Here is a 25,476-nt window from a genome sequence, read left to right on the forward strand (position 1 = left end):
TAAATTTAGACTTTGTTGCCAAATGCTGCCATGAACCACCCAATCCATTATTTGATAACCCCCTTAGGTTTTATGGTTGCTTCAAATTGTACTATGCTAAAAGTATGTTTAATCTTGTATTTTATTAGTTACAAAGCAACGGTATATATAGAAACATAAATATATTGTTATCTGTTTTAAAGTTATCATAATACTATGGGATAACACATTGTGCACATATAGATTGATCACAATTAAATAGTAAGCTCTAAGTTAGAGTTTATTATAACAGATTATATGGTCAAAACCAAATTTATTGACAAGTAGCAACTTTAGGTCCAATTGAAGTAATCTCGTACTATTTGAAATTTTTACTTTTGTACATATCTTCAATATTTAAATTCCATGGCAGTGCCATTATTTTACAGAGCGTTTGGCCTTCACAAGTTTTCATAGTTTTCATCATTATATCAATATAATTATGTGTGCTCCTTTATATGATTGCAACTAAATTTCATAGTTGCAACATTATCACTATTGGAAATTTTATTAGGGTTCTTATTTATGTAATGATGGTGCCTATTTCCTTTGGAACATTTTTATAATGTTTTTTGATTGGTAACTAAAATAGTTTACAATTCATTTGTTGAACTTTCATGTACAAAATATTTGAAGAATAATTATCTATCTCAACATGGTCATCCAAGCCATACTTTCTTAAAACAAAGTGTAATCTCAGATTCTTTAAATTTTTCTAACCTTTAATTTTGTTAGAAATCTCTCTCTAGAGTCTCTTTGGATCCTATTTCTTTCTTTTTTCCTTCCCTTCTATTGGAGAGTACGCATTGGCCTCTATTTATAGTGGAGTTTGGAGCTCAAATTGTCATAATTTTTTTCCACGAAGCATTCATGCTTTGACTAAAAAATTTTGTTATGTGGCAATGGGAGTATTATGACTGTCACTTTTTATATTGATCGCTTTGTGAAAAGGATGATGACATACATGTTTGGGACAATCCTCTATTGCTTCATTTTAACCTTAAAATTGGTCAAAAAATCTAAATCTAAGAATAAAATTCAATTTTCCATGGCAGGTGGGGTAAGATTCCCATCTTGTTTGATGATGATAACAATGCCCTCCTTTTTCTATCGTTGTCGCTTGCTTTATCATCTTTTGTGCCAGTTCAGTTAGCTTAAACACGCTGGAGATGTTTGACGGACCGTTGACCTTTGGTTTTATATAGGAGTCTCTATCATAGGAGTCTCTATGCCAACTGATTCTACTTTTATGCTTTATCATCTTTTGCCTCTTTTTTGAAGATTTTTGGGTTTAGCCTTCAATGGCTGATATATTTACATATTAATTTTGTCCCACTACAAATATATATTAGGACTGCTTATTGAGTCTAGGTTTATTTGAATTTAGTTTGTTCCTTAATCTTAGGAGTTAGTTGCTATTTTTTCTTGAATTTTGTTTCTTGTTACTTTCTTGGCTGATTTTTAGGTTTTTTCTTGGAAGTTTGTTATTAGCTCCAAGTTTAAAATATTATAAAGCTACACAAAAGGTGTGGTTTTGATTTCCCTTCAATCTACAACAAGAAATTTTAGTTTTTCTCTTCTTTCTCATTTTCAAGAAGCCAACAATTTGGTATTAGACATCTGTGCGTGAGTTTGAGCGGCAATGGAGATTGAATCTAGTTTTTCCTCAGTTGCTCCACCAGTGTTTGACGGAGACAACTACCGGATTTGGGCAGTCCACATGGAGACATACATGGAAGCTTTGGATCTCTGAGAATCAGTGGATGAAGATTATGATATTCCTCTTCTCCCTGAAAATCCCACCGTAACACAAATTAAAGCACAAAAGGAGAAGAAGACAAAGAAGTCCAAGGCAAAAGCTTGCCTGTTTGCTGCAGTTTCCTCCAAGATCTTCACTCGTATCATGTCGTTGAAAACGGCAAAGGGAATTTGTGATTATCTCAAATCCGAGTACGAAGGAGATGAAAGAAGATGCAAGTGCTAAACTTGGTTCGTGACTTTGAATTACAAAAGATGAAGGAGACAGAAACCATAAAAGAGTACTCTGACAGACTACTCAACATAGCAAATCATGTCAAATTATTTGGATTCTTCTCTGGAAAATTCAATGATTGTTCAGAAAATACTTATAACAGTGCCTGAAAGATTTGAGGCTACCATCACCACCTTAGAAAACATGAAGGATCAGTCAAAGATTGCTTTGACAGAACTCTTAAGTGCTTTACAAGCACAAGAGCAGAGGCGTGTGATGAGGCAAGGAGCCGTTGAAGGAGCTTTACCTATCAAGCATCACGATGATGAAAAGAAAAGGTGGCCCATGAACAAGAAGTTTCAAGCTACAAGTGGACAAAAGAAAGATTACCCTCCATGTCGACATTGTGGCAAGAAGGGTCATCCTCCTTCAAATGCTAGAGAAGACCAGATGCAAAGTGCAGCAAGTGCGATCAAATGGGACATGAAGCTATCATGTGCAAGAATAAAGATCAGTGGCGGATCAAGAAGAAGATGATCAGCTTTTCATTGCAACTTGTTTCACGAGTTCTGAAACAAGTGAAAACTGGCTCATTGATAGTGGTTGTACTAATCATATGACACATGACAATGAGTTCAAGGAATTGAAGAGCACCGAGTCCAAGAAGGTCAGAATTGGGAATGGTGAATATATTGTAGTCAAAGGAAAGTGCACCGTAGCCATTGCAAGCTGTTCAGGAACCAAGTTGATCACCGATGTTCTCTATGTACCAGATATTGATCAAAACTTGCTCAATGTTGGTCAATTAATAGAAAAGGAATTCAAAGTGAGGTTTATGGAGAAGGCTTGCGTGATAGAGGATGCTACAGGCCAAAAAATGTTTGAAGTTAAGATGGCAGGGATGAGTTTTTCACTCAATCCAATGCAGGAGGAGCAGAAGGTTTTTGGCTCTTTTCCCATTGAAAGTTCTGTAAAACATGCCCACTCACTAGAAGTTTCATTGATTAATGAGGGTAATGAAGGACATTTAGATGATCTTACGATAATGAAGGAAACACTTTGAGTTAAAGATGAAGAACTTCAACAATTGGCCAAAGAATTACTTTTAAGAGATTCAACCATACGTGAGTTAGCAGATAAGTTAACTGAGACAGCTCAGGCTGCTGAAGTAGCTGCATCTGCAGCTCTTGCTATGGATGGAGGAGGCTTGTTTACACAGAAATTGAACGACTGACCAATGATTCAAATAAAAAACTTCAAGAAACCATTCTTAAGTTAAAAGGATCAGAAGAAAAGGTTGCGGCATTTAGCAGAGATAGAGAGATCCTGTTCAATCAGAGAGACTCTGCTCTTCAAGAGGCACATTTTTGGCGTTTGAAGCTCGCAAAAGGTAGAGAACATGTTATTTTATTAGAAGCGGTTGTAGTTCGAGTTGAAGAAAGGACCAGGGTTTCACAGGCAGATGCGGAAGCTCGATTAAAAGATGTCACTGAAAAAGCATTGTTCGCTGGAAAAGAAAAAGAGGATCTGTTAACATTTGTGACTGCTTTGCAATCTCAAGTTCAAAGGCAACAAAGTTCCACAAAACAAGTGCTGGAAGAGAAACCCGAGTCAAGCTCAGGCTTCATCAAAACGGTGCCAATGACGAAACATGCGGACTTGGAAGACGATGTCGATGACGCTTGCTTAAGTGATTCAAAACTCATTCGGGTTTCTGGTGACAACATGCAATTGACTATCAATGGTGTCGATATTCGTATCATCGTCATTTCTCATAACCCTGTGTTTCATGAAAATACTAAGCATTTCAACATCAAGTTATTTTTTCTAAGAAGTGCAGAAAGAAGAATTTGTGACTTTGATTTACTGCAATTCTGCAGATCAGTTGGCAGATTTGCTTACAGAGTCACTTCCAATCAGCAAGTTTGAACTTCTAAGGCAGAAACTTGGTGCTCGCAGGTCCTAAAGCAAGGAGGAGTGTTGGAATACATGCTCTAGATTTATTTGAATTTAGTTTGTTCCTTAATCTTAGGAGTTGGTTGCTATTTTTTCTTGAATTCTGTTACTTTCTTGACTGATTTTTAGGTCTTTTCTTGAAAGTTTGTTATTAGCTTCAAGTTTAAGATATTGTAAAGCTACACAAGAAGTGTGGTTCTGATTTCTCTTTAAACCAACAATTTGCGGATGCTTTTGTACTTCTGCGTTAATTTTGATTTATTCTTGAGCTATAGCTTATTCAATCCAATGCTCACTCAAGTTTAAGATATTGTAAAGCTACACAAGAAGTGTGGTTCTGATTTCTCTTCAATTTACAACAAGAAATTTTAGTTTTTCTCATCTTTCTCATTTTCAAGAAACCAACAATTTGCATGGATGCTTTTGTACTTCTGCGTTAATTTTGATTCATTCTTGAGCTATAGCTTATTCAATCCAATGCTCACTCAGTTCAAGTTTAATTTGTGCTTGGCCTGACTCATTTATGTTTATAAAAGCTCGACTAGAGCCAAAAGTCAATCTGATTTTTAGTATTTTTGTATATTGAGTTGAATTTACAGCCCTAAATTTAACCGGATAAAATGATCACAAAATTGCGGATAACAAATTAGATGGCTGTGATGGTTATTACATCAGAAAATAAGTTGCACATGGAAATAAAAGACAGGTACTGCCGAAATATATGGTTTTATGGGCCATTCAATGGCGTAGTTCTGTAGATTGTTCTTCATTTATAACCTCATAAGCATATTCTACTTGGTAATAGTGTTTGCTATTATACAAGAAAAGTCATGGCTTTATGGGCCATTAGATTCTTAATTGTAATCAATTCAGGCTCATGATGAAAAGTCATGGGGTTCTGGATGCAGTTTCCTGTTATTAAGGAATGTGTATATATGAGCTTCAGTGCTTCCAATATACTTGTTTTAGATAGAACTCTTTTTCTTGTCTAATTAAAAAGAAAAGGTACTAAAAACGATGATATTGTAGTTCATTTTTCTGAGTTTTATGCCTAGGTATTTCTTGCATGCTGTTATATTTTGTAGTATTTCCTGCATGCTGTTATATTTGTAGTAGGAATCTCTGCATTTTACAAGGGGCTCTGATTGGCTAGCATTTTCTTATTCTGGCCATATTGAACTGCTTAGTTATTCATTAGCAATTTGAGGTGGTTGAATTAAGCTCCTTATTGTATTCGCCATCTTTGTTTTGCTATTGCTTTACATAATCTTATCCTTTTCCTTTGTTATCCATTCTAGAGTAGATTTTTTTTTCTTTATGGCAAGCTAATTGAAGCCATTCGTTGCTGTTCCAGTGTGGCACTGGATGCCTCTTTCGTAGAAACTGATGCCTTCAAGGAACAAGGATCCCATAAACGGTTTAAATCATTCTCCAAATTTTTCTCTGTAGCTTTCAATACTCATCTGGTGTGTGATTGTCGGTCATTTTCTGGGTTGCAGTGTCAGGTCTGAATCTTCCAGTCAACCCGGATCTAAAGCTTGCAGGGAGAAAATGCGGAGAGATAGATTGAATGACAAGTACGGTTGCATTTATATTCTTCATTATGTGTTGTTAATAAAAAAAGTATATTATTTGTAACTCATTTTGATTTAGGTTTCTTGAATTGGGGTCCATTTTGGAACCTGGAAAGCCACCTAAAGTGGACAAAGTAGCTATTCTTAAGGATGCCACCCGTATGGTGAATCAACTGGTTGCATGTATATTCTTCATTATGTGTTGTTAATAAAAAAGGTATATTATTTGTAACTCATTTTGACTTAGGTTTCTTGAATTGGGGTCCATTTTGGAACCTGGAAAGCCACCTAAAGTGGACAAAGTAGCTATTCTTAAGGATGCCACCCGTATGGTGAATCAACTGCGCTCCGAAGCGGAGAAACTGAAAGATTTGAATGAAAATCTCCAAGAGAAAATTAAGGAGTTAAAGGTTTGCCAAACTTTTTTTCTTATTATCATATTGTACACATTAATTTTATCCCGAAACTTTTGGCCTTCGGCATAGCTTTTTTCCATATGTTTCGATCGAATCCTTCTTACTGAAGGAAAGCTGCACAGAATATTTGTGCTGTTTTTGCCTTTTCTCTGTAAAGATCACGGTTTTTCATGTCGCTTTTGGTAAATAACTTTCTCTTTGTACAACTCCTGAATGATTTACTCTTACCATTCTTGTTGCCTTCCAAAACAAATATCTTAGCCACTTTTTTCTTGTTAACAAGGTTGAATTTGGTCCAGAAAAAACCTGTGGAAGGTTTCAGGGAAGGAGCTTTTGGGAGACAGAAGCATCACCTTTAATAACATTGCCAACAAAATGCAAATATTAAATATTATTGGATTGATAACCTTTCCCTCCATATTTGCAATAAAATTTTATCTGCGATCAGGAAAAAGTTCAACGTCATCCCCTCCATGTTTAAAAAAAAATCTTCTTAAATCTGTTAGAATTACCGCTGATGAATGGTTGAAACTACCCTGCAGACTGAAAAGAATGAACTCCGTGATGAGAAGCAACGGTTGAAGGCAGAGAAAGAGAGCCTGGAGCAGCAGATAAAGTTCCTGAATGCAAGGCCAAGCTTCATACCTCACGCCCCTGTGATTCCAACTGCCTTTGCTGCCCAAGGGAACAACACTGGGCAGAAGTTGATGATGCCTATAATAAGCTATCCTGGGTACCCTATGTGGCAGTTCATGCAGCCTTCTGACGTCGATACATCGCAAGATGCCGAATCTCGCCCTCCTGTTGCTTGAGCACCTCATCTCCTTTGGTATCCTATTTTGGCAGCTCATGGCTGCTGTAGCTACTGACTGATTTGGATCTTTGGGTTAATTGCTTCTCATTTCAACCAAGTATTTGACTGGGGGCAATATGTTCTGATTGTCGCGCGACTGGTAATTTATTTGCATTGTTCTCTAGCGATTATGGAAATGACTCGATCCCTTTTTTGTGATTTAGAAGCTTGAACAAGCTGTGGTTGTAAAAGATTTGGTTATAATTAATGTAAATTTGTTAGTTTGTGCTGTTCTGTGAAGAAAATGTGATTGATTGAGATTTCTGCTTCCCATGCATTCGAGTTAAGTTGCCTACTCGGCTGCGATGATGCATACACTCAAAAATTTACTTTGATTTTGCCTCTATTCTTCATTGCATTTATGTTGACTTTGAGAATTTTATGTTTAAGTATATTTTTGTTGTTCTAAGCTTAATGATGGAGAAATAGTTAAGCTATGATGATTCTTTTTTTATATCTGTTGATTTTGGTGCTGAGTTGGGCATTTGGTTGAACTTGTTAACATTAATATCAATGTTGAAGAATATAATAATGATGATTCTTGTGAGTTGGTCTAGCATAAGTCAAACAAGATATCTTCTTATGGTAGAGAGCTTTTAGTGACTTGCAAGAGAGAATACAAGCCACCCAAACAATTCAAGGTTAATTGAAATAACCTTGTTTTGGCAGTCATAACACCAAACTTATCATGAATGACCTCATCATCATGATTATTGTTCTGAGAGATGAGAACAAGGTGAGAAGAATTCAAGGCATTGGGGATGAAATATTTGACTTCACCTCGCTGATACTCAATCATCACCATGCTAATGTTGTTAATGAATAAGCTAGATGAATGAATCCATTCAGGGTAAAGACGAATTTTAATGGCTTGCATTAATGAGGACCAATTTCTATGCATGAGATCCTTCCAATTGATATGCTTTTCATAGAGGCCATGGGTTAAGGATTATCACTAAATTTGGAATTTGATCATGGAGCTTATTAAAGCAAGAAATCTAATGGAGTACTTCCATGCATAGCTAGCATGAGGGCAGGAGATGAGCATATGTTAAAGATTTAAAAATTTCGAAGAGAAATCAAACTCTATTTTTTATATTAGTCCTACTAAGATTTTGATAGAATTTGAACGCGATTAGATAAAGACAGATACAACTGACCGTATTTTAGTAGCTATATTAATAATTGATACAACAGAGTGCAATTATAATACGCACAAGAAAATAAATTATATGTTAAAATAGAATAACATCTAAACAACATGACTAAACAATTATGACACAAAAGTTTATAAGGTGAACCATTACATTACATTTAATATATAATGAAACACAACATCAATCATCAAATTATTGGTATTCTTATGATCAATAATAAATTAAAGAGATATGCCAAATAGTCATAAAATAATAAAGTTGATAACAAAAATGATTCATCTCAATTTGTCTAGCATTAAATTTATCTTAAAATTTTTATTGTCATCGCTTGATCTTGATCGTTGAAAATTGTTATTGGAAGCTTGTCACCCATTATTCGAATAAATGGTTTGAATAACCACGTGAAATACTCAAGTCTCCTCGAACAAAAATCCAACTCTAAACAGTACGTTTTTTTAGTGGTGGTTAACCCCCACAAAAGGAGTATTATACTTATTTAATTTATAGATTGTATCAAAAATTATTACGCTCCTAAAATAATCATAATCAAGCCTGGATAACCCATCACTCCCAAAAATGCTTGTTAATCTATCATACTCATCGGTTTGGAAATCTCAGACAAACATGTTATCCTCAGTTTGTCTCTCCATTAACAATTGTATTATAGCATTGGCATCTATGACACATGTCTTAGTGCATTTCAAATTCTCCACTCTCCCAACCTCTGTAGCGATGAAGTTATATGCATCTGTTGCTTTGATCCATGATCCTCTCATTGATCTCAACACATCTGCATTTAACTCAGTTATTCCTCTACTTGAATGAAGAAGATGTTTGTTACCACTTTCGACCAATTGATGGTTATGACTTTCAATGAATTTTTTCACTGTCCAATTGCCTTCAAGATCGATAGCATAACAAATCATGGTCTGACAGCCAGTTCTCGTGTCTTTTTTTTTTAAACTTCACTGTATCTATGTTGTTAAACTCTTTCTTGAGACCAGTTTTTTCACAAATAAAATCTTTAGCCTTAGTTTTCTTGGAGTTCGGCCAATAACTACTATGATCCTTCCGAACAGTGAATCCTACATTATGTGCATAGGCACAATTGTTTTCATATGTTTCTTAATCATTGTGGACAGTGGTGCTAAGAAACTTCTCGGCAATTGGATCATTGTGAACATTTTTAAACTCATGAGTTTGCAATTTTGAACAAAATTAACCCATAGTCAGAAAAGGCACAAGCACTGCACAACACTGCATTAATAACACAATAAAAAACACCACATCAACACCATCATTAACGACATATTACAACATCACCCAAAAACACCATATTAACATCATTATACAACAATTATCATACAATAGCATAAGCACAAACCCGAATAATACTAGCATAAAACCATAATAATACCAGCGTAACACCACAAATAACTAGATGAAATGCATGAATGAGAATAACTCTAGGATAATACTAAATAAAATAAACAATAAAAGGACACACCAAACAAAATACCCCAAAAACAACACCCACAAATACAAAAGACTAACACCACGTTAACATTGATAATAACAATACAATAACACCATAATTACATGTTAAATGATCGCATAACTACTATTCAACACCACCCAAAAAAATCACATTAATACCATAATTTACAACAGAATAAGACTATTCTACGACAGTAACAACACATAACTCCATAATAATACAATAATAACACCAGTATAACACCAAAAAAAACTAGCAAACATGCATAAGCATAATACTAGACCGATACGAGTAAACTAAAAAGAAAACAACCCAAAAGTAAACAATAGAACTAAAGTGGAAACTAACTTCAAGCTAGCATACAAAATAAAAACTAGCCTAACCAAAAAACAAACACCGGAATAACCCAAACCTAACTTAAAATTAAAAATCATTATAGACTCACTTGATATTCGAATTTGAGAGAGAATGATGGATGGAAGTCCTCCAACGTTTCATCGTTCAATGATAAGTCCATCGAAACCCTAAACAACAAACCCTAGCTGCCAATAGAACGGTAGCTACTCCACTAGGGCGAAATGTTTTTATGAAAGCTGGCAGGAAAATGGTGGGTTTTTTGGTAGGGTCGTGTCGCCCGTTTTTGTTTTTGTTTTTTTCATTATTTATGTAGGTGGGCCCCATTCTTCCGCGCGTCAACTCGGGATTAGACTACATGTAGCTCTGCATGCAAAGTCCGGATGTAATATTTTTTCCACAAGTTAATCGTTATTCAAATCTGAATATCCCACTCCAAGAACAAGATTTAGAGACTTCACTCTGGTCTAATTACGTCTGTCCAGACGACCAGTCATGAAGGTAGATCTTTCCATATCTTTCATCGGCTAGATGAATAAAGCTCATCCTTTCTCATCAATAGATGCAGTTGACCTCCAACCCTTCATCCCGAGCGCCACTAGAAAAAAGGCAAGTCAGATCTCAAAGGATCTCAAAGGATACTTTGAAAGATAAGTGCCTGGGCTTAATTTATAATAAAGCTTTTGCGGCGAAGGCGAGGAGTGATTAATTACTGTACATTAATAATCATGAATGTCACGAAACTGTTTAAAGATTCACATGTCCTTATCACAACTATTATCATCAAGAAGCAAGAGAATCGGGGAACTTCAATATATACATCAAAAAGAGTGTTAGTACGAATCATAATGATGATTTGCAGATGGATGGTAAGTGATATGACACTCCCCGGGTAAATTCACCAGACCATGATCACTAATCCAACTTGATAGTCACCCGACCTGTCGCCCGCGTTGTCAAACATCTACACAACCTTGCAGCCACTTGGCCGCACCATAACCAGGCTACGTAACTACCCAACCACATTAAGTACTGTCACCTAGTCCCGAGCCTGGAACTCATGTCAGTGGGTCCCACACATTGCTTGTATGAGATGACTAAAAAACCCCCAACTTGCCTTGAAACTTTAGGTGGGGGGATTATGGGATCTCTCTATCCCGCATGTCTCCCAGATGTATATATATTTATTTATTTATTTAAAACTAAGTGTTAGGACTCCATCTGTCGGTGACACATGCCTAAACCTTATTGATTTAGATGAAATGAGAAATAGTAGAAAAGAGAAAAGACAAGCGTATGAATCCACTTAAGTTAAACTCGGGATGCCACAATAAAAATAATGAGGGTGGAGTAAACACATCAATCCCTTGGCTCTCCCCACAATTCAGATTTAAAGATAGGCATTTGAGGTCTCAAGCGGATTAGGTAAGGGTAAGAATGAGCTACAAGTGTAAAAAGGATTAAGAAATATAAATGGCTTATAAACTTGATACAAACTCAGACCAAGCAGCCCACTTGTCGAAACAACTAAGTTTCTTGGTAGGTTAAAATGTAGCTCTACTTGCTTTCAGATTGTTTGGAATAGTCGACTAATGAAACTTGGTGTGGATGTAGATGGTTTTGGCCTAGAGCTTTAATGGATGCTTCATTATGATAAACACTAGTCGACCTTTCCGCCGGTGAGTCCACTGTCTTGAGCTCAATTGACAATCAGCCCCCATCAAACTCTGACTAGAAAGTTGATGGTCAATCTGGTTCGACAAGTTGATACTGAAACGGCTTTGCAAGCTCATCCTTTCTATCATTCTCTTAAGAAAGTCCAGCATAGAGAAGTACAGAAACATACTTTCAAAAGTAAAACAATTAAATTTAAGAAATTCATACTTCAATTTTCAATTATTCATTTTGATTTTATTGTCATTGCAAATAGTTATAATATAATCTTTATAATATATAGTTTATGTTCACGATATCTTGTTTATAACAATATTATTAACATATGTGAATCTGAATGAATTATAAGAAAATGGTTGAACTTTAAATAATATCTGGATTCATCAAATCGTCACAGATGGAGGAGCCCATGAGATATGGCAGAATAAACTCATCTCGCAATCAGATATATGGCTGTCAAAATGGCTCGTTGTTCGAGAATTGAACTTTAAATAATATCTGGATTCATCAAATCCAGTCACAGATGGAGGAGCCCATGAGATATGGTAGAATAAATTCATCTCGCAATTAGATATATGGCTGTCAAAATGGCTCGTTGTTCGAGAACAACTCGTGTTTGGCTCTTTAATTAGCACGTGTTCGGCTCGTAAATTTCGTTTGATAAGTTAACGAGCCAAACACGAACTAAGATGTGTTAGTTCGTGTTCGGCTTGTTTTGGCTCGAAGATTTATAATCGATTAAAATATTGATTAAGAAAATAGAATAAAAATTATTAAATTAGATTCAAATGAAGTTTTAATATAAATAATAATTTTTAAATCTTGCTCAAACCCTTAGTCTTATGGCTATATGATTATGGTAGTTAAAAGGACTATTTGTTCGTGAACAGCTCGTGTTCGGCTCCCTAAGCAAACGAGCCCAAAACAAACACACACTTTTCTCGAAATATAAACGAGCAGAACACGAGCTGAGCATGGCTTACTTATGTTCGGTTCGTTTACACCCCGAATCAGATATACTACATTTAAATTTATGTAAAAAAAAAAACAGACGAAATGCCAGCGGAAAAAAAGACGGAACGTAAGAAAATTAGATTTAATGGAACGTTGGCTTTAATTTTCATTTTTTTTTAATGTTTGGCACGATTTATGTTAAATTCACAAGTAAATTCTATTAATAGTATGCTACGAAGCACCGCATGAAGACGATTACAGGACATTCTACAAAACAAATTAATGGGACATTCTCTTAAGAAACTATCAGTCGCAGTAGATTAATCAACCTTCGTTTGACAGAGTAGATAATACATAATAAAAGACCACTTTCTGATCTGATAAAAATTTCTGTTTACATCTCTCAGGCTCCATAAGCAGCAACTGATACAACCGAAGCATATATTTAATAGGTTATACCTGTACAAATAGAAATCAATCTTTCTCAAATAAATATATATATATATTACAAATGAGGGAAAATTACCTACATACCACACAATTTCTATGTATTTACATATCTAACACATAAAGTTTGAAATTTAGAACTGTAAGTTTTCCACTGCATAACCTGTGCATGAAAAGGTGCATTGCACTTTTCAAAACTTGGTAATAGTTGTATTTAGGATGTAATAGTAAGGATTAGAGTGCAACTGTGTAAATATGAAAATTTAGGTGTTGATATGTCAATATATAAGAATTGTGTGGGATGTATGGAAAAAAATATATATTCATAAACCAAGAGTAAAAAAATAGCCATTGAAACCAAAAAAAAGAGGCTAAGAATGCTCTTACCAATGCATTTCTGATAGTTAGAAGTGATTCAGTAACCGGTCTTCAGATACTACATGTCACAAAATAAAAAATAAATAAATAAAACTTTACTGTGAAAGCAACTAGAGGACAGATTTGCAAATATTCAACAAAAGTATGCAACATCAAAATTTTACCAGCATGCATCTTCATTGCACTGCATCCCATCGCCAGATCGAGCCATCCTCACAACAGCTTAGAATAGTACTGTAAATTTGACATTAAATGTATCTATTTGATAAAAGCTCAAACCATCAATACATGTCAAGGAAATTTATGATAATTAGAACTAAATCTAAATAATTTGCACTGAGCATGTCCTCAATACCTTCCATCAAAGGATACAGCAGTTTGCCTGATTGGAGATTTACAATGAACATGGGAAAGCCTGAAATAGAATAATCATACTTATACAAAGAGCAATAAATTCTTCGGCCCGGACATCGAGAAGCAACTACAAAAGATGAGCAGAGAAAGATTTGAATTGAAAGTCTACCTAGCAATGAGAACAGGTGGGCTGGATTGTAGCTCCCAAACAAAAATCTTCCCTTCCCTATTCCCTAGTTAAGAAAAAACAGAAGTGAAATTAAAATCCAGTGAGATTTTACAAGCTACAATGGAATGATCCTATCTCTAATATCTTCCAACACATTGGAAGCATAAACAAGTTTAATTTTTTGGATGGAGGAACATGATTACCATCAGGCATTTCCAATAATGCCAATTAGGCTTCGAATAATGGTAACAGGCCAAACAAAGGGTTGCTATTTTGTTTAAGAAAAAAGTCCTATTTTTATATCCATGCTTCATGCCAATGAAACTACCTTGCTCTGATGGAGTTTTCTTAAAAGCAAAAATGTGATTTTGTTGTTTATAACTATTTCATAGGAAATATTGTGGAAAGAGTCTTTTCTTATTTTGGTATAGTTGGAGTGCTTCAAGCCATGTTTTTTTAAAGCATGGAAGTGGAGGAAATGGGAGAAAGTTTCATATTCTATCACTTTTATTGTAAGTCAACACTGGACAGGACAAAGTTTGACCTTTAATGCTTCCCAGAATCAAGACATTTAGTTGGAATGGGCTCTCACGTAAACTGAAGTAGACGTTACAGTTCCAAAGAGAAAGCAATTATATAAAATGTTTTGATTGTTCAGTATGAAGAAAGTGCATAATGATCCCATCTGTCATTTTATTTTATAATTAAATCAACAGTGTAATTGTGGGGAAAGAAAGCACTTCCCCATCAACTGAGGCGTCAATAAGAAAATAATAATAATAATAATAATAATAATAATAAAATCCTCGATAATTCATTTTGTGAAACAAATCTACAAAAAAAATCAGACATGCAAGCTATTAAAATGTAAGTGGAACATACCTATTGCTGCAGCATTATAATGGAAGTCACACGAGAACTTGATGAACCAGATATCACATTCTGGCACCGGGTACTTTTGTAGAATATCAACAGCCCCCTACTTCGGATTAAGATCAAGCCATTGAATTTATGAGAGATGAAAGAGAAAAAATATACTAAATGCATGCTAAGATTTAGCCAAACTAAAATTTCAAATATCTCTTGTGCAGATCATGGCATAGCCACAAACAGAAATAAGGTTTGAAAACAATGCATTTTAAAATGTTTTATATAAGCATCATGTTACTAAATGTTCAGCAGACACTAGAATACAGAAGTGTTAAAAAAAAAAAAATCACCTCCCCAGGGCTCTGTTCCTTAATTTTGGGCTCCCAAAGGACAATTTCATTGTCGACACTCTGCAAGAACGCATCAATCGGCGTACCGGTGATATATTATTATGATATATAGAGATGTAGCAAAACAAATGTCACGAAAGGTGAAAACACCAAGAAAGACAGCCAAATGGCCACTCTAGCAAAAAATGAATCTATGAATTGATCTCACTCAGAAAAAGGCAATTAGCGCACCTTAGATAGTATAAAATCACCAAGCCAGCGATTGCAATCTACATAGTTGGAGTGTACTGAAGCTATAAAAACCTAAGAAGAGCAGAAGCTGAGCCAATATACAAAACTGAAAAGATATGCAAGCTGAACATCTATTATGATATCATTAAACATTTTATTTCCTTCTTAACATTAAGGTAATTTGATGCTCACAGGAAACTGCACATATTTTGTAGGAAATTTTGATGGAAGATCAGTCCATGTAAAGGACCTTTCGACATACTGCCAGAACTCTGCAAATGCCAGCCAAATGTCATAAAGCAGCTACTTGAGCAAAACATATTAGTATTAAAAAGAAAAAAGAATGCAAAAAAGTATTTCACCTTTCATCGACCAAATTTTAACAGTGTTGTCCATGCCACAACTTGCAATACGGTAGATATCAGATGGATGGAAATCCTGAAAAAAAACATATGAAAAAAATAAAAACAGCAATATATGTACCAGAGTAAATCAAGGAAAATTTTGGGTTGGCTAAACGAAACTTCCTAGAACTTACAACACTTAAAACTTCATTTCGGTGGCCACCTGCCCCTGCAAAAATCAGAATGCAAATCCCAGTGTGTATGTTCCACAATCTCACTGATTCATCCTGTCAAAAAATTTCATAAAACTATAAAATTGATAATTTACACAACGAAACAATTTGATAAATAAATACTATAGTACCTTGCTAGCAGACACCACAAGTGAAGGTTTCAGTGATTGAGTCCTTATCTCATTTACTGAATCACCATGGCCCACAAAACTCTGCAACATGCAAGCAAATTGCTTTCAATATTAACCATCTAACTTCAAAACAAAAACAAATTACAGGATCAAGTAGCCAAATCTGATATGCATCAGTACTTTACTCACACTGCTACATTAACTATAATCAAGAATCAAACCAAATGGCCTCATGTTTCAGATGCTACTTAAGAATATTTCTTAGCATTTTAGAGAAAATAATTAGAGTCAGTCTATGGTAATTGCACGGTTGGCTCCATTGTACTGTAACCTGGAGGTTATGAGTTCAAATCATGAAAATAGCCATCTTAGATGGATGGGTGAGGTTATTTTCAAGAAGATATTTTCAATTAAAATAAATTAATAAAATATGAATAAGCAAATTTGAGGTAATTTACATTTTACTCCCGTCATTTTATCATAATGAGTAGATAAATCCTCTATGATTTAACAATATGCAATTAACCATAATATACTTATTAAAATGTCCCATACAAGTTAACAGAGAAAGTACCACTCCCATCATCATTACCTCAGCCTTATCCCAACTACTTAGGGTCGTCATTATGAATAATCATTTTCCGTTCATTATTGTTGAGTTTTTGTATGATGTGCCAAACATGCTTTTCACAAATCATTCCTAATCTCATTTTCTTGCCTAATATTTTTTGATTAATTTTACCAACCCATCTAATTGTACATTTGAAATGCGTCAACACGAATCTCAAGAAGATCTAATGGACTAAGAGATGGGAAAGTACAACCAGGGATAGCCCATATAAGGAAGACCAAAGATCCCATGATATAAGGTAAATTTATGTGATTTCATTATGTTAAATACCAATTTATCTCCCTAATTTATCATGATATTATGTTAGAGAAAGATATCTTTGTGGTGTTGTGTAGTATTCAGGGTTTATGCCACTTGGGGAAGGAAAAGAGGTACAGTGAGAAGAAAATAAGATGAAAATCAGGATTTCGAACAAGCAACTAAGCATTTGCGCGAGCTCTGTGTGTGTGCACTTGTGCGCATCCGCCTACGCACTCCAACGCCCTTGCATGCTACCGCAACCCTGCGTGTCTCTAAGTGCGTGTACGTGCCCGAAAAAGAGGCCAAGCCTTCGAAAGCGCCCTCCAGTCTTCGTACTCCAAGTGTATATGCATTTGCGCGTTCACAACAGCACCTGCAGTCACCAGAGCACACACACACAAGCGCACCCAAACTTTTGAATTTTGTAATTTGATGGATTGAGGAGTTATTATGTCTATTTTGCACTTCTAATACAACACCTAAGTATGTAAACTAGTTTTTATCATCATAGAAGCACTTTTGGCCTTGGGGACTGAGCCTCTGAGGCTTAGGGAAGTCTTTGGAGCTCTAGGGGTTTCTTTCTTGGGTTCGCTCGAAAGAGTATGTTTCTTCCTCTTTTCATGTTGTTTTGATGGGTTTGAGGATGTTGTAAGGGGGGATTGAGTGTGTATATACGAGAGCAGATTTGTGAGAGCTCGTATTGATCAGAGAGGAGTGTAATGCATTGCTAAGGACGAATTGACTTTAAGTGAGTGTTCTGGACCTCTTGCACTGCAATCTTTATCATTATACTTGCAATAAAAGTTTTAACATTTTCTTTTCTCATGCATTGTGATTGACTTTGTTTCATGCTCCTATGATATAAGGCATGTGATTTTCTTGTCGTTTTCATTCTATGGATTTTATTGTTTCCCTCTACACTTTTTTGCTAGAATTTTCTATATTTATGTGTTAATTTTTCGGCTGTAATTTACCTTTTCTCGAATGCAATAAGAATGTTAAAATTCCTCGTAAACTATTATGGCTTATGTCTGTTGTGTGGCGGAATGAGTTAGTTAACCACAAAAACATGATAGAATAGACATTGTAGTTAGATTTTGCAACCTAGATAGAAGATTTGAAGAATCTTGGGAAACGTCATAGTGTTAAAAGAAATATAATTTTATGGGCTGTTGATTCTTCTTCTGATCTAAGCATAGGCTTAAGCAAAAAATTTTAATCCTTGAATGTCAACAATAGCATGTGTTCCATAGGAAAACTTCAAGAAACTACCTCACAAGTGTCACGGGAGTACTATTTTTCTATCATTTCTATTTTCTGTGCTTTTAAGATTGTTAGATTCTTATCTTGTATTCGATCACTTCAAACTAAACTTAGAGGTTTAGTAAACTAGAACTTCGTTTGTTAGAAATATTTTAACACTATCCTCATGGGATCAATACTCGTACTCGTTTTTCTATATTAATTGATCAATACATATGTTGTGTGATTGAACGACTAGCTTCGTAGCAATTTTGGGCACCATCCGACCATCGGAATATTAAAGACTTGATCAACCAAGTACGAATCCTTCGAGTCGGAACCTGAAGCCGGCCAATCAAAGGCCGTTTGAGCTAATGACCCATATGTGTCGAGCCGGAAGAAGGAATCAACCCATCTCTTGCCCAGCATCGCTGGTAGCCTCATAAGAACCTTCGAGACTTTCCACCCAAAGGCTAAAGGTTCTCGCCACAATATACTCCGTAAACACCACAAGAGACCTTTTGTCAAGGGGTGAGCTATCTATCAGATAACGGTGATTCACCTTCTACCTGACAGCTTAGTGTTAACTTGGTGACTGAAGCTCCTCATCTAGGGGTCAATAGTCGAAAGCAGGACCAAAACAGCTGACAGGTTGACTCAAGCCATTTGAGCCAAGTCTGGGCCGCTGAAAATTAACCAGAGTCGATCGACAACCCCAACTCAATATCATCGGCCGAACGAGCCTAGCCAACCCAAGGACAGTCAATCTCAACTGACCGAGCAATAGGGTAGCTGAGCCATTGGCAAATTTAAGTAAATACCCTATAACATCCCCATTAAAGTAGGGGTAAGCATGTAATTCTGCACACGGTAACCCCCTCTATAATAAAGGGTAATAAATCAATCAGCTAATCAGACACAATTCTCTCATCCTATTGTTTGTTCCTGTGCACACACACTCTCTCCAGTTTTACGCTCTATTCATTGGGTGTGATTCATAAGGCATATTCGAATTTGACACTAATTAAGCATTTTCTACCATTCATTGTACATATCCAGATCAACAAAATCTATTTCTAGGCTTGTTATGTTCAATAAATATCTCCAACATTTCCTCATAATATTAATGGTGGAAGATTTATTCTAATCCATTCCACTTTCAGAACAAAAATTAAATATTATTTTCCAAGGGGCCCTTATTGACTAATCTTTTCAAAACATCATAGGCCAAGAATCTGCTCTCATCTCCAAAGCCAGAAATGGCCACCAAGAGCATCATCAATTTCTCCATTGTTGTTATCATCAAACAAACCATAAAACCCAAAATTTGATGATCCATGGATCATATCACAAAGGGAATAAGTATCCGATCATCCAACTTAAAGCTTATAAGATGAAGCTATACTCACAACTTGGGTATCTTAACACAAAGTTGAAGAGATCATGTTCTCTGAAGTATTAACAAACTAATTTTCTAGATGCAAATTGCTAACGATAGTGATTCTAAATCAACAATGTTGAGATTAAACAAGATGTCATTAGGAGAACGCAGATGAGATCAAATAACCAATAGAACATCATATTTTGATTATCAAAGTTCCAAAAGAATAATTTTCCAAAAAAATTTCATATTATAGAAGGATAAAAATAATTTTGATTTTTAAAAAAATATTTGGAAAGTTTTTTATTTAACTTTAAATTTAAATTCAGATTACAAAAATTGCTACATGAAGTATTATCTAGTTTAAACTTATCATCAAGTCCTTATTCTAGAAATATTTTCTCATTTTGTAGAGTTGGTTCAGTAATGGATTGAATCAATTTCTAGTATAATATTTTTATTTAAAAGCTTAAGTTCTGCAATATAAAATGAAAAAAACTCAACAAAATTTTCTTCCTTAATATTCCTTATAAGAGCGGAAGAACTAACTTTGATATGAAATTTTTTCTTAATTTCAAAAAGACATTGTCAATCCACGTTTATTATCTCATATATGAATAAAATAATTAGAGATAATTTACATTTTACTCCCATCATTTTACCATGATGAGCACATGAACCCTATATGATTTAACAATAAGCAATTAACCCTCGTATACTTCTAATTAAGATGCCACCATTATTTTTTTTCATACAAATTGACCATCATCTCTATTATCTCCTTATCTCAACTATTTTTGAGTTGGTATGATGAGTCCCCATTTCCCATTTGTTCTTAATAAGTTTTGTATGATGTGCTAAACAAATTTGTTATAAATTATTTTGAATAAAATTTATCCATTTAAATATAAGTCTACTCATTTGCCTTCTTAATCTTTTGATATTAAATTTACTAACTCGCTGCTTGTGCATTTTTTCCATTCATCATATATATCTAAATCACCAAAGTTTATTTTCAATCACCTTATATCTATTTTCAGTCACCTTATGTTTAATAAATATCTCCAATCTTTCCTCACAATACTGAAATGTCATTCCAGCCATTTTAGGGTGAGCTTACCATCATCTCAATCCCCTATCACTCCAAAAATTAAATATTCTTTTCCAATAAGCCCCTATTGCTTGATCTTCTCCAAATATCATCAGCCAAGATTTCACTCACAATTCTGATGCCAAAAATGGCCACCACGAATGTCATCTAAGTTTGCATTTCAGTGTCATCAAACAAGCCCTAAAACCCAAATTGGATGATCCATGAATCATACATGAAGGGAATAGTCAATCTGACCATCCATCTTGAATAAGTTCATGAGACGAATCTATCCTCACAATATAGGCATTTGATCACATAAATATTGAAGGGACCGCACTTTGAAGTTTTAATGATCCAATTTCTGTGATGTAATTGTTAAAGTCGGCAATTCTAAAACCACAATGTTGAAATTTTAAACAAGATATCATAAAAAGCCTGTTGGTGTGATCAAATAATCAATCATTATATTTTTGAAAATCGTAGTTCTAGAAGTAGGATTGTTAGATAAAATTATCAATAGAAGAAGGATGACTTTGATTTTTCTAAATTTATTTGGACAAGTTTATATTTGAATTAATATTACGATCAAAGTATTTAAATTTAAAGTCAGATCAGAATAATTACTGTAATAATTCTAGAGGTAGGATTGCTAGATAAAATTTTGTATCGAAGAAGGACGATTTTGATTATTTTAAATTTATTTGGATTAAAATTAAGATCAGAATATTTAAATTTAAATTTAGACGATAATAATTACTGTAATAATTACTTATTATTTACTTTAACCTTATCAGGTTAATATAGACAACATTTTATAGAGTTGGTTTAGAGATGGATTAGATCAAACTCTCCTAAAAGTTTTCTATATAAATGCTTAATTATTGTAATAAAAGAAATAAAAAAAACTCCCCAAAATATTTTTTCTTTATTTTTCTTATTTTCTCTCCTCCTCCCCGTTGAATTCTCACAGTTTAATATTCCTGAAACTGATTGTTGAACCCTTCCCTCTAGCTAAGAGTAAAAAATTCCTTCCAAGCTTGCTGTAGCACTGGTCATTGCTTGCTTGTTTTCCAATGTTTCATCTAGCTGCCGCTACTGTGCTTGTTTCCTGTTGTTATAACTTCTTCCTTGTTTTTTACAAGTGTTGTCGGCTGATGCTTTCTACTGTTAGCTGACGCAAAAATGTAATAGAGCTTGAAGGTGATGGAGGCTATGGATGTGTTTTTGTTGGGGAAAGAGGTCTTGTGTTAAAATAGTAATCAGATGGTGATGATTTCAAGGTATTCAAGCAAAGGGAAAAAAGCATCTATTCCACTTCTTTTGTCAACTTGAATGAAGAAAATGACAATAATAATTCAGTTAAAAGCATATGGGTCAAACATACATTTTTAAATTACATAAGGATTACGTGTTCATTAGAATATAATCATGAGGATAAAATGTAATCACCCCGAACAAAAATTACCTTATGAATCTTCTCCGCACCAGCATTTATGACGCGAATTATACCATTGCATCCACCCACCACCAATAATGGAGTTCCATCAATATCACATGCCCAACTCAAAGTATAGAATGACTCATCCTTCTGTCTAGTGCAACTTTAAGATATTAGAACATATATGACTGATAAACTTCATTGCTAAATACCAATTTACCCGAAAGAAAGTCATTTCCAATAGGCAAACCAATTATGCAGCAAAATTTCAAACTTCTATTAATAATATGAAAAATTATCAGAAAATAAGCACATGCAATGCACAATAAGAACAAGAAACTCAGCAAACAGGTCTACAAATCTTTCATGTGAAACAAACACAGACTCAATAGAATTAATTTTGTATGCTACTACAATGAAATATAAGATCAAGTCCACGAATATTGATCTACAATCTAAGAATAATCTGGTGAACTTATTTAATTTAATTGCTTCCTTATGAACATTTGTCCATCAAACAAATCTGATGAAAAAAAAAAGGCTAATAATATCTCGCTCATAAATATTTCCACATAGACTTCTTGGGATTTCAACCAATAAATTGTTCTCCAAAAGCCATTGTATATATGCCAAAAAAAAAATGTTTGACTCGAGTCCTATACCGTAAAATTAATGCATTCTTCTTTTACCATTTATACAATCCATTGGGATTACAATTATATACTTCATGCATAAGCAACTGATTTAAAAAATTCATAAATTTTGCATATTGCTATGTTTTACTAAGAAAATTAAGATAAATAACATTTATTTATTAATTATATGATTGAATGACAAAAATTAATCCAAAATAAAATATCCTTGATGATTCCAAACATGTAGGAGAAAAGCAACATACTCCTATATTATATTTACTTGAGCACAAAAAATCTACTCAGTCAATTAAATTAAAAATTTTATATCTACAATTATGCTACATCCAGATTTTCTTCCCTCTTTGGTTTATACTAAAAACTACTCACACAATTTCGAGAAATTATTGCGTCTGAAGTCAGAACGTAGCCTACGTCCGGACAACGGATACGATATACTTTAGCGTGAAAACTTTTTTTTCTCCCCAGAGGAGATGAATCACGTCCATTGTCCAGACATAGAGCTACGTCCGGACTCCGGATGCAATAATTTTTCTACAATTTCATTTTCCACAAAAGAGGCATGCTCCTATAAACATTTCAAATGCCACAAATCTAGATGCACAGCCTTTAAAACTCTAGCTGTAATTTTCAAAACGATATTATGAAAATCTCAAGGCCCATTCACAATCATTTGAATTGTAAAATCATGATTTCACCATTAAACTAAATTTGGGGGATTTATATAGTATTTATGCAGCATAAAGAAAATTTAAATTCCATGCTTCAAAGGTACATTTTTTAATTTTAATTTTTCAAAAGTATTTTCTTACTTCAAAAAACCAAACAGAGCCTTACAATCACAGCAATGTTTATGAATTGGAATCACAAAACAAACCAAATTTCTCACATACATCTTCATCAACATAAGCTTGCAGCACAGCGACAAGCCCCCCTTCAAGGCATCGATAAACAGTCACCTGCAGGAAACCAGATTAATCAAAAAAAAAAAAAAAATCTTAAACGAAACTTAGATGCATTAATGTAATGGTAAACGCAAGAAGCTAAAAAAATCACAAACTATCCAGCTTGAAAACCCTAACATAAAGATCTTCCACATGACGAGGAAAACCTATGAAATCAACAAAATCTCATATTTTGATTCATTTAATCCAACATTATTTAATCTTTGAAGTAAGAGTTGAAGAATTTTAAGGGTGGAACGATTATGGAGACGGGAATGCCTACTCGATTGCCGCCGACGGTGGAGAAGACGTCATAGTATCGTGAGTCGACGAAGTTGAAGGCGATGGCGTATAGGGGGCGCTTGCCCTCGTGAAGCCGGTTACTGACTCGGTACTCCCTCTTTCTCGATGGCGTCAACGAACCTATTGCCGGCTCGCAGCCCAGACCCGTCTTCGCCATTGATTTCCTTCTCGCCGTCAGCGGAGAGGGAGAGTTCCTTCTCTCTTGCGACAGTGCAGAGGCATTTACGGTTTTACCCTCTACTTTTCAAGAAACTACTAGCTGTTTACAACAAGCTAACTATCCATAATTTGGGTCAGTTTTTTGGCTGCAACACATTTTGTTTATGAAATATTAACGGATTGACGCTCTTTTCGTTCAGTTCGACCCCCTCATTTTTCGACTGTGTGAGATCTTCTACCCTAGCTCCTTCTCCTCTCCTGCATATCGTGTTTCTACCCGTGTGATCTTCTACCCTAGCTCCTCCTCCTTTCCCCACTATAACTATGTTTAGCAGTTCCGATGGCATTTCTTTTCTCCTATCTTCCTCCCATCTCTCTAATATTTGGTTCTTGTGGCATTCTCCCATTTCCAAGTACAGGGTAATCCCTACCCTAAACTATTGGCACTGATATTTGCTTAAAGTCTGAGTTTTGTCGTTTGGGGCTTCTTCCTTGTGATTTATGGCTTTGGTTATTTGTGGTTTTTTATTTTGTCTCGTAACCCGTGTGGTCTTTGCTCTATCGTCCATCTATGTGAGCCTCTAAATGATTTATAGCAATTATTATTACCAAGAAAAAGAACAGAGAATGGTGACTTCTTTAGGTGGGTGGATCAACTCAAAGATTCCACCGCCAACAGTGATCAGATGTTAAGAGTTTTGCTAGAGAAAGAATTATCTCGTGGCATTAACCAATTATTGATTGATACTCTTTTTTATTGTTGTGTTACTCACTGTTTTGTAAGGTGTTTGTTTTTATTTTATAACATTCAAACATAATATTTATTTTCAATTATGAAAAGTGCTAGCAAGATTGTTTTTGTTAAAAACAACACTATACAACAACGACAGAAAAGGTCAATTATTTAGAAATAATTGTATCACAGCTGCTACAAAACTAAGCAAAACAAACAGACAATCAGTTTCTACATAGTAACTTCCTAGCACAGGTGCTAGAAAGTTGTATGACTCAATTTTCATGATTTTTTATGTGCTTTGAAACTTTATAAATGTGGAAGGGACGCACTAGATAAGAAGAAAGAAAAAAAAAGATATACTAAATTTTGTAAATCCTTAAAGTGATTGATATCTAAATCAACACTAAATTTAGCAGCACCAATTCCTTTTGATACAATTTTTTTATAAAAAAATGAAATTATGTTCACTTAATCAATTGAAGCACAAAAAATACAAGAAATGTTATAGAAAAAGAGAAATACTTAAAATTAAATACAATAAGAGAAATTTGCATACACACCACAAAATGCTTATATATCTATATATCTAAAATCTAAGGTCTAATATTTACAATTATAATACTTTGGTGTTATAAACTATGCATGAAAAGGAATATTTCACTTTTAAAAATTAGTAATTGTGATATTTTTGATGCGATGTGATTAAATTAAAAATTTTATATC

General features: G+C 34.5%; 3 protein-coding genes across 7 annotated transcripts in view; 2 read left to right on the forward strand and 1 right to left on the reverse strand.

The window, feature by feature from the left end:
• LOC110032515 (transcription factor ILR3) overlaps window positions 1-7,029 on the forward strand; it is a 33,777-nt gene extending 26,748 nt beyond the window's left edge. The window contains exons 2-6 of one of the 2 annotated variants that reach the window (XM_020736173.1): window positions 5,301-5,363; window positions 5,446-5,523; window positions 5,600-5,684; window positions 5,853-5,930; window positions 6,479-7,029. In XM_020736173.1, coding sequence (XP_020591832.1) covers window positions 5,301-5,363; window positions 5,446-5,523; window positions 5,600-5,684; window positions 5,853-5,930; window positions 6,479-6,748 — 574 coding nt within the window. In that variant the 3' untranslated portion in view covers window positions 6,749-7,029. Of the gene's footprint in view, window positions 1-5,300; window positions 5,364-5,445; window positions 5,524-5,599; window positions 5,685-5,767; window positions 5,931-6,478 lie in introns of both variants that reach the window. The other variant, XM_020736174.1, reaches the window with a different exon arrangement.
• On the forward strand, window positions 2,651-3,661 carry LOC110032516 (the record flags this gene model as incomplete). Its single annotated transcript, XM_020736175.1, is given in 1 exon segment — window positions 2,651-3,661. A coding segment is annotated over 1 exon segment (403 nt), but the record flags the coding sequence as incomplete, so codon positions are not given.
• A 5,557-nt stretch (window positions 7,030-12,586) lies between the features above and the next one.
• Window positions 12,587-25,476, reverse strand: part of LOC110032508 (polycomb group protein FIE2) — a 14,828-nt gene continuing 1,938 nt past the window's right edge. Inside the window, exons 1-15 of one of the 4 annotated variants that reach the window (XM_020736164.1) lie at window positions 23,839-24,141; window positions 23,505-23,570; window positions 21,986-22,108; window positions 15,934-16,014; window positions 15,764-15,856; window positions 15,588-15,663; window positions 15,418-15,497; window positions 15,226-15,297; window positions 14,995-15,054; window positions 14,657-14,753; window positions 13,775-13,838; window positions 13,607-13,666; window positions 13,416-13,485; window positions 13,261-13,309; window positions 12,587-12,849 (exon numbers count right to left, since the gene is read on the reverse strand). In XM_020736164.1, the coding sequence (XP_020591823.1) occupies window positions 13,428-13,485; window positions 13,607-13,666; window positions 13,775-13,838; window positions 14,657-14,753; window positions 14,995-15,054; window positions 15,226-15,297; window positions 15,418-15,497; window positions 15,588-15,663; window positions 15,764-15,856; window positions 15,934-16,014; window positions 21,986-22,108; window positions 23,505-23,570; window positions 23,839-24,015 (1,107 nt within the window). In that variant the 5' untranslated portion in view covers window positions 24,016-24,141 and the 3' untranslated portion in view covers window positions 12,587-12,849; window positions 13,261-13,309; window positions 13,416-13,427. Of the gene's footprint in view, window positions 12,886-13,260; window positions 13,310-13,415; window positions 13,486-13,606; window positions 13,667-13,774; window positions 13,839-14,656; window positions 14,754-14,994; window positions 15,055-15,225; window positions 15,298-15,417; window positions 15,498-15,587; window positions 15,664-15,763; window positions 15,857-15,933; window positions 16,015-21,985; window positions 22,109-23,504; window positions 23,571-23,838; window positions 24,142-25,476 lie in introns of those variants that run through there. The other 3 variants (XM_020736163.1, XM_020736162.1, XM_020736165.1) reach the window with 3 other exon arrangements.

This window comes from Phalaenopsis equestris, unplaced genomic scaffold, assembly GCF_001263595.1.
Source record: "Phalaenopsis equestris unplaced genomic scaffold, ASM126359v1 Scaffold000958, whole genome shotgun sequence".
In the NCBI taxonomy this organism is placed as follows: domain Eukaryota; kingdom Viridiplantae; phylum Streptophyta; class Magnoliopsida; order Asparagales; family Orchidaceae; genus Phalaenopsis; species Phalaenopsis equestris.